Genomic DNA, 14,481 nt, shown 5'->3' on the forward strand with positions numbered 1-14,481 from the left:
CCTTCATCAAGAATCCTTTTACTGGGCTGGAGAGATGGCTTAGCAGTTAAGAGCACTGACTGCTCTTCCAGAATCCCCTAGTTCAATTCCCAGCAACCACATGGTGGCTCACAACCACCTGTAATGGGATTCAATGCCCTCTTCTGGTGTGTCTGAAGACAGTGACAGTGTAGTCACACAAAATAAAGAACTAGAAGTTTCTACATCATGTGCCATTACACTGATTGTATGCAGTACTGTAAATCTAACAGAGTTTTGTGGCTGGTCGGTAATTATACCAATTTAGGTATAATCCTAGCCTTTTTTTTAAAGGTGAGGTTCTCATTTAGACCAGGTCAGGCTTACATTTTTTTCTCTTTTTTTTTTTTTTTTGTTCTTTTTTTCGGAGCTGGGGACCGAACCCAGGGCCTTGCGCTTCCTAGGCAAGCGCTGTACCACTGAGCTAAATCCCCAACCCCACATTTTTTTATGTATTTAAGGCTGGCCTTGAACTCCTGGTTTTCCTGCCTCTCTCATTTGCTGGGCTTATAGGTCTGCAACACGACACTTAGTGATTTGAAAGTTGGGAAGGTTGGTCCTGGGAGCTTAACTCATGGCCCAGTGTGTATGCTAGGCAAACACTCCTCTCACTGAGCTATATCCCTGACCCTCAGTACACTTTAAATTGTTAATTTGCCGATGGCGCAGTCTCATTACCGTGGATAATTGTGGGGAGGGCTGTCTTCCTCTGGAGATTTGTTGGAGCAGAAAGGTCGAGGATAATCATTAATACTTGCTGTAAGTTAAAGTAAAGGAGACAGACAGACAGAAATGAAGGCAGAAATACTAGTCCTTTTTTTTTTTTTTTTTTTTTTTTTTTTAAAATCGGGTTTCTATGTAGTCCTAGGTGCTATGAAACTCACTTGGCAGACCAGGCTGGCCTTGAACTCACAAATCCACCTGCTTCTGCCTCCTGAGTGCTGGAATTAAAGATGCTCCACAGCACCGCCCGGCTTCTTCTACTACTTTTATTTACTCTATGGGCCTGACTGAGGAGTAAATACATTTTAGCAAAAACAACTGCTTAGTGCTTACTGCAGTGTGTACCTAAGTACCATTGTTCCTAACTATCTTGTTGCTAAAATTTGTCAACTTCTTTTGTTTTTTCTTTCTTTTTTTTTTTTTTCTTTTCTTTTTTTCGGAGCTGGAGACCGAACCCAGAGCCTTGTGCTTGCTAGGCAAGCGCTCTACCACTGAGCTAAATCCCCAACCCCCCTTTCTTCTTTTTCTTAAAAGATTATTTATCGTATATATGTGAGTACATTGTCGTTGTCTTCAGACACCAGAAGAAGGCATCGGATCCCCATTACAGATGGTTGTGAGCCACCATGTGGTTGCTGGGAATTGAACTCAGGACCTCTGGAAGAGCAGTCAGTGTTCTTAACCGCTGAGCCATCTCTCTAGCCCTCCAGCCCTCTTCATTTGGTTTTTACTTAAAAGTATTTTGAGGTGTATGTCAAGGGAGAGTATAGGTATTTGACTGCAGGTGCCTCAAAAGGCCAGAGGAAGGTGTTAAATTTCCTGGAGCTAAGGTTACAGACAGTTGTGATCTTCTAGCTATGGGTGACAGGCACCAAACTCTGGTCCTCTGCAAGAACACTATGCTCTCTTAACCACAAAGCTCTCTCTTCAGCCTTTTGCTTGGTTTTTAAACTGACCAGCAGTTTGCCAGCACAAAGGCATACATAGTTCTTGCCTAGAAGGGGATAAGAGATGACACAGAAACAAAGAATCAGTTTGTCCCTTGTCTTATTTAGGGTTCTGTTGTTGTGAAGAGACACCATGACCATGGCAACTCATAAGTGGAAAACACATAATTGGGGCTGGCTTACAGTTCAGAAGTTTAGTCCATTATTATCATGGTAGAAAGCATAGAGGCACACAGTCGGATGTGGTGGTAGGGAGATAGCAAAGGCTTCTACATCTGAATTCGCAGACAGCAGGAAGAGAGAGCACTGGCTGGGCATGAGCATCTGAGAACTCAAAGCCCACCCACAGTGAAGCACTTCTTCCAACGAGGCCACACTTTTTTTTTTTTTTTTTTTTTTTTTGGAGCTGGGGACCAACCCAGGGCCTTGCGCATGCTAGGCAAGCGCCCTACCACTGAGCTAAATCCCCAACCCCCGAGGCCACACCTTTTAATAGCGCCAATCCCTATGAGTTTATTGGGGTTGGGGAGGGGTCATTTTCCTTCAAACCACCATGCCTCTGAATACTATTTCCTAACTTGGGAAAGGCTTCATGAATTTTTAATTTTAATTTTTCCTTTTGAGAAGGGGTCTCTGTGTTTTGTCTGTCCTGGAACTCACTCTGTATACCAGGCTGCCTTGAATTCTGAGATCTGCCTGCCTCTGCATCCTGAATGCTGGGATTAAAGTCATGGGCTACTATACCTGGCTCATGAAGCTATTATAGGTGGGAAGGGGAGCCATAAATTGAGACACACACACACACACACACACACACACACACACACACACACACACACAGGGTTCACTATGTAGCCCTGGTTGGCTTGTGGCCCTAGGTAGCCTGTAACCCCCTTTGTAAGCCAGGCTGGCCTCAGTCACAGAGAACCACCTATAGGTCAAACTCAGAGTAGACAATAAATGGTACTACAAGGATTAAAGAAAGCTCATGATAATTTGGTTCTAGACCAGCAACATTCTAACACTCCACATTCGGGAAGCTCTTTCTCCCCTTTCCCTTCTCTCCTTCTTTCCTTTTCCTTTAGACAAGGAGTCATGGGGCTGGTGGGATGGCTCAGTGGTTAAGAGCACTGACTGTTCTTCCAGAGGTCCTGAGCTCAATTCCCAGCAACCACATGGTGGCCCACAGCCATCTGTAATGGGATCTGATGCCCTCTTCTGGTGTGGCTGAAGAGAGCTACAGTGTACTCACATAAATACAATAAAATAAAAATCATTTTAGACAAGGAGTCATGCTGGCTTTGAACTCACGTAGTTGATGATGAATCTGAGATTTTAATCCTCCTGCCTCTATCTTCCAATTGCTTTGATAACATGTGAACAGCACCGTGTCTGGTTTTGTGTTGTGCTGGGTATAGAACCCAGGGCACACTAGGCACACTAGGCAACCACTATTTTTGAGGGCAAACCCATTTATTTTATTATGTATGTGAGTACACCATTACTGTCTTCAGACACACCAGTAGAGGGCATCGGATCCCATTACAAGATGGTTGTGAGTCACCATGTGGTTGCTGGGAATTGAATTCAGGACCTCTGGAGGAGCAGTCAGTGCTCTTAACCACTGGGCCATCTCTCCAGCAAGGCAAGCACTATTAAATGAGCCACCTCCTCGGACCCTTCTTTTTTCCCTTCATACAGTTATAATCAGTTAATTGGCCTTATAGAATCTTTACAACGAGTGTGGGCCTTTCCTGGAAATTCCAATTTCCATCATCATCTTGTATAAGTATGTTTTATTCTCCTGATGTGATTGTCCTCTCAAAGGTTTACTGCCTTCATCTGCTAAGCTAGGCCTAGTCCTGGAAGCTTCTAGCCTCCGTACAATCTAATTTAGGCCTAGAATGGTTTTAGCCTCTGAGACTTACTGCTGAAGAAATTCATCACTTCCTGGCTTTTTCTGAGCTCTGGATGGCTGGTTCAGTTCAGCTGTTCTGGCTCCAATGTCTCTCTGGAATAACTAATTCAATCTGTCTTCTCTTGGACTCTCCTGAATTGCTGTGCTTGGCCAATTGCTGTGCTTGGCCTCATACTAACACTTTGGCAGTTTGTTCTAATCTTCCGACTCCTTCTCTTTCTGTGGCTTCTTCTGTCTTCGCCTGTGTCTAAAGTGTTTAATTAAGGGCTGAACCACACCACAACTAGAAACACTTTGATCGTGCTGTGAACCCCAGGATTCTGTCATTTACTGGGAAAACCTGTTTTTAGTTGTGTTGTGGCTTAGCACACACCTTTAATCCAAGAGCTTTTAGCTTGAATACTTTAAACAGGATCAAATAAAGTCAACCATAGGTCAAGAGGAGGGGCAAGCAACCAGTTGGCAGGAAGCGAATGTATGATTATTCTTTTAGGAAGTAACCATGGAGAGTAAAAGGGAATCAGGAAGACAGACAGATGTGCATACACAGGAAGTAGAAGGGAGGCATTATTCAGTTTGAGGAGTGTGGTTTGAAAAGGAGGTGGGGGCACTGTTTCTGGGGCATTGGCTGTGAGGGAAGGTCAGCTTGGTGTTTTCTCTGCCTCCATGAGCTAGCAGGCTTTCACCTGGGAATCGGACTCCCGCGCCTCCACGAGCAAAATAAAGCAATTGAGATTTTAAAACAACAATCGCCTCTTCCTCACAGTTTAAGATTAGACTGAGACATCTGTATTGATGGACCAGAGCACAATGGCCAGGTCAATGGAGAAAAAAAAAATTCATCGGGAGACAAGAAGGAGAAAACAGGGCTGGAGAGATGGCTCAGTGGTTAAGAGCACTGACTGCTCTTCCAGAGGTCCTGAATTCAATTCCCAGCAACCGCATGGTGGCTCACAACCATCTGTAATGGGATCTGATGCCCTCTTCTGTTGTGTCTGAAGACAGCGACAGTGTACTCATGAAATAAATAAACCTTTAAAAAAAAAAAAAAGAAGGAGAAAACATATCAATGCCATAATAAAGCTATGTGTGTCAGCCCTCAATAGCGAGTGGGTGGAGCCAAGGAAACTTTTTTTTTTTAAATTTCAAAAGTCTTTATTGAACCAATTGCATGTTAGGTTACAAAGGTATTTCACTTTTCCAAAATGCTGTTTCTCTTTGTAGACCAATCTGGCCTTAAAGATCTGCAGGCCACAAAAGGCTACCCGGCTAAGTATTAGCCAGAAACTTCAAATCCCAGTGTGCTCTTCTTGTGGCATTTTTCCAACAAATAATGCAGACCAAATCACATGATGGCCGCCACACTGGTCACATGGTCCTTAGCTTAATGAGCAGAAGCTGACAGGCTGTCTCCTCAGACTCTTCCAAGAACTGCCCAAGTGCACGCTGCAGAAGGAAAGTTTGTTGTGAATACCACAGGACAGCAGAAGGACAGACAGCTCCTAACTCCAGTGGAAAAACATATAGGAGAGCTGAGTGGCAACTGCTGTGATGACCTGGGCTGTCAAAGTCTCTCCGTTACTCTGGCATGCAGTTGGAGATCCCATGGCTAAGGAAACTCTTTAAAAAGAAAGTTAGTTGTAGATTAGAGAAATAGCTTGGAGGTTAAGAACATGTACTGTTCTTGATTTGGTTTGGTTCCGAACACCTACATGGCAGATCCCAAACATTTCTAACTCCAGTTCCATGTAGTATATTAAAAAATGATATTGTACTATTATGATTCTGTGTGAAGTGCGAACTCCGACCAACATGGAGAGCACATAAGCGTTCAGAGAGAAAGGAGAACTATTTAATAAACACATGGGCTAGATCCTCAAAACTGTCTAGTCTCATGGTAGGACATTTTACAATTTATATAGAGCAAGCAGCTTTGTCACGAAAGTCTACCATCATAGTGTGATCTTTTCCTCCCAGCAGGAAAAGAAATCCCTTGCCTTGAACTTTATAGATCCAACACCTACTTCCCCAAATTTCAGACAGTTTTAAAAAGTGCATATTTCATTATTTTGCTTTGTAACCTAAAAACATAACATTACTCTCAATAGCAATTGCTACTTTGCAGCACTGATAAATCAACATCCAAAAAAATCTTACATCTAATTCAAAAAACAGGTCTCTTTCTTTACTTGCAATTTCATAATCTGCTCGAAGGGCCAAGTCGTGGATTTTGGTACATTCTCCTAAATCCATGCGCTGTGGGGAAACAAAAGTTATACATTAGCGCCTGCCCATTTTAGAAAGCATGTAATTAATACGATTTAGCATTTCAACTTTCACTGAAAGAAGCAATATAGTTTTATAGATAGTAAATGAAGAAATGGACCAAGTGTAATGGCGTATGCTGATAATCTTGACAGTGTGGAGGCTGATAGCAAGTTCAAGTCCAACCTGGTCTATGTAAGACCCCATCTCCAGTGGAAGAAATGGTGACAAGCACATTTGCACGTTTCTGTAATTGGAGCACTTGGTAAGGAAGGAAATGTGGGAGGGTCAGGAATGCAAGTCATGGACTGGAGAGACCGCTCAGGCTCAGCGGTTGAGAGCACTGTCTTCTCTTCCAGAGATCCTGAGTTCAATTCCCAGCAACCATATGGCTCATAACCATTTGTAATGAGATCTGATGCCCTCTTCTGGCCTGCAGGCATACATGCAGGCAGAAAACTGTATGATGCATATATAATAAATAAATACTTAAAAAAAAGAAATGCAAGTCATCTTTGGATTCATAGTAAGTTCAAGGTGAGCATGGGCAATATGAGACTATATTACACAAACATGAGACTATATTACACAAACTCCAGACTATAACGAGAAATGAGACTTAACCTAGAAATTAATATATCATTAGTTTGTTTTTTGTTTTTTGAAGACAAGGTTTCCCTGTGTAACCCTGACTATCCTGGAGCTTGCTCTGTAGATTAGGCTGGCCCCCAACTCGGAGATGTGTTTGCCTCTGCCTCCCCAGTGCTCTTGCCGTGGTGGCCCAGTTTTGTTTGTATTTGTTTGACTAAAGTTTCATTAGAATCAAGGTGGGGGTTGGGGATTTAGCTCAGTGGTAGAGCGCTTGCCTAGCAAACACAAGGCCCTGCGTTCGGTCCCCAGCTCCGGAAAAAAAAGAAAAAAAAAAAAAAAAAAGAATCAAGGTAAAAAATCAGTGTTGTAGTTTTGATCTAGTCTTTTTTTTTTTTTTTTTCGGAGCTGGGGACCAAACCCAGGGGCTTGCGGTTGTTAGGGAAGCGTTTTTCCACTGAGCTAAATCCCCCAACCCCCCCCCCCCTTTTTTTTTTTTTTTTTTTTTTTTAAAGACATTTATTTTATTTATTATAGCTGTCTTCAGACACACCAGAGGAGGGCATCAGATCCCATTACAGGTGGTTGTGAGCCACCATGTGGTTGCTGGGAACTGAACTCAGGACCTCTAGAAGAGCAATCAGTGCTCTTAACCACTGAGCTTTCTCTCCAACCCTTCCTTTTAAAAGGAGGCAGGATTTTAGTCTCACAATGACCACACTTCCACAGGGTAGCCTGACATCCAGGTCTCTGGCCCTGATCTCTCAAGCACGATCCTGCCTCAGCCTCCCAAGCTTCTGGGATTTCAGGCGTGCACCACGACGCCTGACCAAATCAGGCTGAGTCGATCTAGTCTTTAGGACAATTTGTGACCGCTCCACTCAGCAACTCTTGGCGTTACAAACTACATTTCCCAGCAGGCCTTGCATCAACGTCTACGAACTTCCTCCCAGCATTCCGCGCGGCGGGAAAGTGCGGTGCGGGCTTCAGGCGGATAGGATCGTCTTTCGTCGTCGGTGTTTGTCCCTTCTGCTGTTGAGTTGTGAAGAGCTTCCCGGCCGTCCCCACTGGCCACCATGTCCGCCCAGGCGCAGATGCGGGCCCTGTTGGACCAGCTCATGGGCACGGCTCGGGACGGTGAGTCTGAGCAGCGGTCCAGGCTCTGGGCGGGGTGGGAGTAAGGCGAGGCCGCCTGGAAGCCTGAGGTGAGGGCCGTGACAGCGTGCGCCTGCGCGGGGCGCCATTTCCCTCCCCTGCTTGCGGACCCCAGGCTCGGGGCCTTTGCCTTTGTCTGATCTGCTTGGCCTGCCGCGGCCGTCGTGTTCTACTGGTCTGGGCTGCCTCCTTCCTGAGAGTCCGATCGGACGGTGGGGACTTTGTCCCCTTTTCGTTTTCTGTCATGCGAATTCCTCTTGGTCGGCACCGCGGTTCGGCGCCGCCGGGCATACTGGAGCGTCGGCGAAGGGCTGGAACCTGCGTGGGCTCCGGGGTGCTGGCTGCCGGGTGGCGGAATTTCTCTGATACTCCTCGGAGGAGAGGCGATTCCCCGAAGGAGCTGGACGGGTTTCGAAAACCCGGGCGAGCTTGCTCCATACGGTTACTACAAGGGGAGCCACAAATGAGCATTTCTAACGTGGGTTCCCTCCGTGTACTTTTCTAGTCTTCCCAACCTTCATTCCCCTGCCTCACAGACTAGCCTCGGTTTAGTCACCTCTTGGCATTCGTTAGGTAGTTGGTTCTGTTAGGAGGCGTGCAAGATCATGGTGGTGTCTCAGGAAAAAGCAGTTGCATCCTAGTAAAGCTAGATCCCTGCTGTGGTTTGTGTTTTCATTTTTACTAAAGTAATGAAGTTGTAATTTCACACTGGCACATTTCACAGGGCTGTGCAGATTCTTTGCACCATTTCATAGGTCAATAAGTGCTTTTAGCTTTCTTTGTATGTTGAGTTGCTTTTGAATTGCTTCCCATATTTTTATTTCATACAAACTGAACAATTGTGGCCCCTCTATTTTATTTATAAAGGTTCAGTGTATCTTTGCCTGCCTACATCAATCTGCAAGGGAGTTGCAGAAAAGCCTCATGTTCATCGAGCCGTGAGTCACAACCAATTTCTAAGCTGTTATAACAAAAAAGTGTTTGCTTTTTTCCCCCACAAGTAACTTTAAAAGTGTAGTTTAGAAAGAAAACATTTTCAGTAAAAAGACACTACATTAATCCTGGATGCTTGCAAATCCTGAAATATATTCCTCCTTGACTATTACACAGCACTGTGTCCTATACACAGATAGCCTTAAAATTTGTCACATACCACTTTGCCTTTACTTTTATGTATCATTCCCCCTGACTTCCTTACTGCAGGTGTGGGCAAGAAAACTTTTCCTTTAAAACTTTTCAACAGCGGGCATAAAATTCTGCAGCTGAGTTCTTGAAGATTGCAGATGGGTACAGTATGTGTTGGAGTTCACAGTGTGTATTGACTAACCTGATTCCTTTTTGCTTTCTTTGGTATTGTCTTGTTAAAAGTGACTCCCAGGTGCCAACTTTCCTTTTTAAGGGTGGGGATGAAAGGGGAAGAAGAAAAGGTCCAGTGATATTTAAGTCAGTGATAGAACTTGAAAGTATTCTTCCTTTTGTAGTTCGTTGGTAAAATACTGCCTATTAATTTGACTCTAACAGAAAGATTAGATTATTGAATAGCTGTGGCTGGTGGTGACTAGCAGCTGTAATGACCGGTGGTGGATTCGTGGCACTAGTTACATGGGTCTGAAGTGTCATTGCCCACATGTAAATTTGGGCAGATGCCTTCTGGTGCTCCCTCCTACTTCTGACTCCGTGAATTAATGGTGGAGTTAGATGTGGCTTCTTCATAAAATATTTAGCTTAAAAACTATTTGTATTTTATTCCAGTTGTAAATATCTTTAGATCAGTTTCTTAGTGTATATGATGGGAAGAATACAGAAACGCTAGTCTGCAAATCATCCAAATATATTAATTTTGCCAGATAGCCTTGTGTAGTGAATGAGATAATACTTTATTTAAAACCACAAATGAATTTCAGGAGATGAAACCAGACAGAGGGTCAAGTTTACAGATGACCGTGTCTGCAAGAGTCACCTTCTGGACTGCTGCCCCCACGACATCCTTGCTGGGACGGTAGGTGCATTCCAGAGCTTTATGATTCGATTACTTAGAAGGAGTGGTCCAGTAGATGTTTAAAAAAAAAAAAATATATATATATATATATATATATATATATACATATATATATGTATATATGTATATATGTATATATGTATATGTGTGTGTGATACATACATCCCAAGAGGGAAATTTTGTCTTAAAAAATTACATAAGGGCTAGAGAGGTAGCTCAGTGGGTAACAACACTTCCTGCTCTTACAGAAGACCCATGTGGTGGCTTACAAAATGTCTGTAACTCCAGTTCTAGGGGATCTAATACTTCTGTACTCTAGGTAACTACATTCATGTGCATATACCCAGACACAGGTATATACATATGCATAATTTAAAAATAATAAAATTAAGCCTTAAAATTAAATAATGTAATGTTTGAAAATATGAGTGTTAGGATTAGAATTACGAAACACCCGCTTTATACTGTGTATAAAGAGTTACAGGGCTGAAGAGATGCTTTCATGGTTAAGAGCACTGGTTGTCCTTTCAGAGGACCCTAGGACTCAAACAGCAGCTCACAACTGTCTTAACTGCACCCAGGCATGAACATGGTACACAGACATACATTCAAGCAGAATGTCCATACACGTAAAATGTAAACAATTATAGAAGGGATAATGCCCATCTTTTATCTTTTAAAAAATAGTTGTTTGATTATTTCATACACTCATACTCTTTATATGATTTTGAGGGTCTCATGGGACAAATGGAGTGGGAGATGTGGGGGGAGTGAATGTTTGGACATAGAATTCCATTTTCCTGCTATGTAAGTCTGCTGCTTTTCAGGTTATAGGTTGTTGGTAGAGTTTTTGGGTTATGAGACATTTCACTAATGAGAAATCCATAAAGCAGGTTGCTTTGAAAGTTTGGCTAATCTTGTTTAATTTCAAGTTGAATATATATTAGACCTTATACTAGTATATTTACTAATTTACATATAATTTTGGCTGGAGGTGCCCACAGAGGCCAGAATGCATCAGATCCTCTGGAATTGGAATTATAGGTGGTTTTGAGTAGTTCTGATATGATACGGTGCTGGACATTGAACCCAGGTTCTGAAAGAGCACCAAGTGCTTTAATTTCAGGGCCACCTTTTTAACCCATGCTTGTTCTCACCTTATTTATTTGTTTATTACTTATATTGAGTGTGTATTTGTTGGGTGTCTTATCTGTGTAGGTGCCAAGGTGTTCATGTAGGTGTCAGGATAACTTGGAGGAATGATTCTGTCCCTCTTATTGGATCTGGGGGTTGCATTCAGATTGCCAGGTGGCTTTTCCTGCTGAGTCATCTTATCAGCTCCTAATATAAAATAAAAATCAAATGGAGATCACATTGATTACATACTTTTGTAACTCTTTCAAGAAATCTACTAAACATTAATTGTAGAATCTGAATAACACAGATAAATTTTGAGAAGTGTGCTTTCATTTGAAATTAAGTTAAATTTAAGATTAAGCAGTGAAGAGAGTCAGCCGCCATATTTCAGCCACTTAGAGTGAAAAAGTGTTTTGGTCCAGTTTAAGACTTTCACAGCTATTTTGAGGAATGTATTGATCATATGAAAGTATGTGTGCCAAAGAAAACATTTCCTGGTGAATCACGGATTAAAGTTTGTGTAGTGGTGCTTATGCATGTGTGTGTTCATGCATTCTTGCAGAAGCAAGGGGATAGTAGGTCTTGTCTTCTTGTCTCTTTTTGTGGCTGTAGATGCCTTTCAGCACTGCCTTCTTAGCTTTTTTTTTTTTTATTTAAGATTTATTTATTTTATGTATATGAGTACACTGTAGCTGTCTTCAGACACACCAGAAGAGGGGCATCAGATCCCATTACAGATGGTTGTGAGCCACCATGTGGTTGCTGGGATTTGAACTCAGGACCTTTGGAAGAGCAGTCAGTGCTCTTAACCACTGAGCCATCTCTCCAGCCCGCCTTCTTAGCTTTTAAGGCCTTCACTTTGGCTTCGGCTTTGGGAGGGGCAGGAGCTTCCTTCTTCGCTTTGGGCACCATCTTGGTGAAAAGGAGACATAGTCTTTTGAGACAGTGTATAGTCTCTGTATAGTCCTGGCTGTCCTGGAACTCATTTTGTAGACCAGGCTACAATTGCTAAAGCCTGATTTTATTTCTTTTATTTTTTTACATTATTTTATTTATGAATACACTGTCACTGTCTTCAGACACACCAGAAGAGGGCATTGAATCCCATTACAGGTGGTTGTGAGCCACCATGTGGTTGCTGGGAATTGAACACAGGACCTCTGGAAGAGCAGTCAGTGCTCTTAACCGCTGAGTCATCTCTCCATACCCCCAAACCTGATTTCTTTGTGTATCCCTTCCCTCTCTGGAAACAGGGTCTCCATGTAGACCAGCTGCTTCCTCACAGAATCCAACTGCCTTGGTTTCTTAAGTGCTGGGATTAAAGTTGTTCACTACCTCTCCTGACTTGGAGCATCCTGACTAGTGAGGATTTTGAGGATTGCCTAGAAAGCTGCTAAGTAATATTGTATTCTTGCCCTTACCAAGCCCTTATCCCCACCCCCACCCCCCAGCTGAGGACCGATCCTAGGGCCTTGTTTTTGCAAGCGCTCTACTACTGAGCTAAATCTCCAACCCCTTTCTTCCTCTTAACTGGATGCTTGGGAAAATTAAAAAAATTAAAGTTAAATTGGCAAAAGCGAATACATTTTTTTTTGTTGTTTTTGAAAATTTGAGACAGGGTCACTATATAACTATCCTGGAGTTCCCTGTGTCCGGATTGGTCTGGAACTCAAGAGATCAACCTGCTTCCAGAGTGCTAGGGTTAAAGGCATAGACCACCACTGCCTGGCTAAATAGTTCTAAAAAACGAAATAAGAAAACACATTTCGGTGGGGCTGGGATTTAGCTCTCAGTGGTAAAAAGGGCGCAAGGCCCTGGGTTAGGTCCCCAGCTCCACCAAAAAAAAAAAAAAAAAAAAAAAAAAAAAAAAAAAAAAAAAAAACCCTGGGTTTGGTCCCCAAAAAAAAAAAAAAAAAAAGGAAAAAAAAAAAAAAAAGAAGGGTTGGGGATTTAGCTCAGTGGTAGAGCACTTGCCTAGCAAGCCCAAGGCCCTGGGTTCAGTCCCCAGCTCCGAAAAAAAGAAAAAGAAAAGAAAAAAAAGAAAGAAAACACATTTCTAGGTTATCTCTCAGTTCTTTGTGTAATATAGTCTCATGTTGCCCATGGTGACCTTGAACTTATTATGAATCCAAAGATAATTTGCACTCCTGACCCTCCTACCTTTCCTTCCTTACCAAGTGCTCCAGTTACAGAAACGTGCAAATGTGCTTGTCACCATTTCTTCCACTGGAGACGGGGTCTTACATAGACCAGGTTGGACTTGAACTTGCTATCCTGCTGCCGCTCAGCCTCCAGACTGTTGAGATTATCAGCATACACCATTACACTTGGTCCATTTCTTCATTTACTATCTATAAAACTATATTGCTTCTTTCAGTGAAAGTTGAAATGCTAAATCGTATTAATTACATGCTTTCTAAAATGGGGGGGCGCTAATGTATAACTTTTGTTTCCCCACAGCGCATGGATTTAGGAGAATGTACCAAAATCCACGACTTGGCCCTTCGAGCAGATTATGAAATTGCAAGTAAAGAAAGAGACCTGTTTTTTGAATTAGATGTAAGATTTTTTTTTTCTTTTGGATGTTGATTTATCAGTGCTGCAAAGTAGCAATTGCTGTTGAGAGTAATGTTATGTTTTTAAGTTACAAAAATAATATGTACTTAACCAACTACTTTTAAGTTTTAATACACAACAGGTGGTTCTCAACCTATTACTATATTGAATCTTATTTCATTGTTTGCTTCTTTCTTTCTTTCTTTCTTTCTTTCTTTCTTTCTTTCTTTCTTTCTTTTTCGGAGCTGGGGACCGAACCCAGGGCCTTGCGGTTGCTAGGCAAGCGCTCTACACTGAGCTAAATCCCCAACCCCTGTTTGCTTTTTTTGTTTGTGTCTGGTATAGTCCATGCTGGTAGCACGTGGCTACGTAGCCAATTATGATCTTGAACTCTTTTTTTTTTTTTTTAAGATTTATTTATTTATATATATGAGTACACTGTAGCTGTCTTCAGACACACCAGAAGAGGGCATCAGATCCCATTACAGATGGTTGTGAGCCACCATGTGGTTGCTGGGAATTGAACTCAGGACCTCTGGAAGAGCAGTCAGTGCTCTTAACCGCTGAGCCATCTCTCCAGCCCATGATCTTGAACTCTTCCCACTGAGTGGTAAAATTACAGCAGTGTGCCATCATGATAGATTTAGATACTGCTGGCAGTTGAACTGAAGGCCTCATACATATTGGACAGCATTCTACCAATTAAACTGGATTCCCAGCCCCTGGAAAGTTTTAGGAGAGACCGTTACCTTGAGATATCAGGTCTCAAAAAATGATAGGATTGAAGTCTCACTTTAAGGACTGTATCTCTTGGATGTACTAAACTGAAATGACAATATACTTATTCATTCATTTATTTTTAAATGGGCTTTTGTCTGCTTGTATGTCCTAACCATCTGTCTGTGTAGGGCCAGTGGAGGCCCAAAATCGATTTTGGGTTTCTTGGAACTGAAATTAAGATGGTTGTGAGCTACCTTGTAGGTGCAAGAGACAGAGCCTAGGTCCTCTCTGGAAGAGTATCCGATGTTCTTAACCTTTTTTTTTTTTTTTTAAAGTTTTATTTATTTACTTAATGTATATAAGCACACTGTAGCTGTCTTCAGACACACCAGAAGAGGGCATCAGACCTCATTACAATAGTTGTGAGCCACCATGTGGTTGCTGAGAATTGAACT

The 14,481-nt window shown here is 42.4% G+C and overlaps 1 protein-coding gene and 1 non-coding gene across 2 annotated transcripts in view; one reads left to right on the forward strand and one right to left on the reverse strand.

Annotated features, from left to right (window-relative positions):
* Positions 1-5,125: 5,125 nt before the first annotated feature.
* On the reverse strand, positions 5,126-5,231 carry LOC116910679. Its single transcript, XR_004389210.1, has one exon. It is a non-coding gene; the product is annotated as a small nucleolar RNA SNORA44 (small nucleolar RNA).
* Positions 5,232-7,428: 2,197 nt separating this feature from the next.
* Luc7l (LUC7 like) overlaps positions 7,429-14,481 on the forward strand; it is a 29,637-nt gene continuing 22,584 nt past the window's right edge. Inside the window, exons 1-3 of the mRNA XM_032911642.1 lie at positions 7,429-7,596; positions 9,519-9,613; positions 13,211-13,309. Coding sequence (XP_032767533.1) covers positions 7,536-7,596; positions 9,519-9,613; positions 13,211-13,309 — 255 coding nt within the window. The 5' untranslated portion in view covers positions 7,429-7,535. The remainder of the gene's footprint in view (positions 7,597-9,518; positions 9,614-13,210; positions 13,310-14,481) is intronic.

The sequence above is a fragment of the Rattus rattus genome, chromosome 9 (genome assembly GCF_011064425.1).
Source record: "Rattus rattus isolate New Zealand chromosome 9, Rrattus_CSIRO_v1, whole genome shotgun sequence".
In the NCBI taxonomy this organism is placed as follows: Eukaryota; Metazoa; Chordata; class Mammalia; order Rodentia; family Muridae; genus Rattus; species Rattus rattus.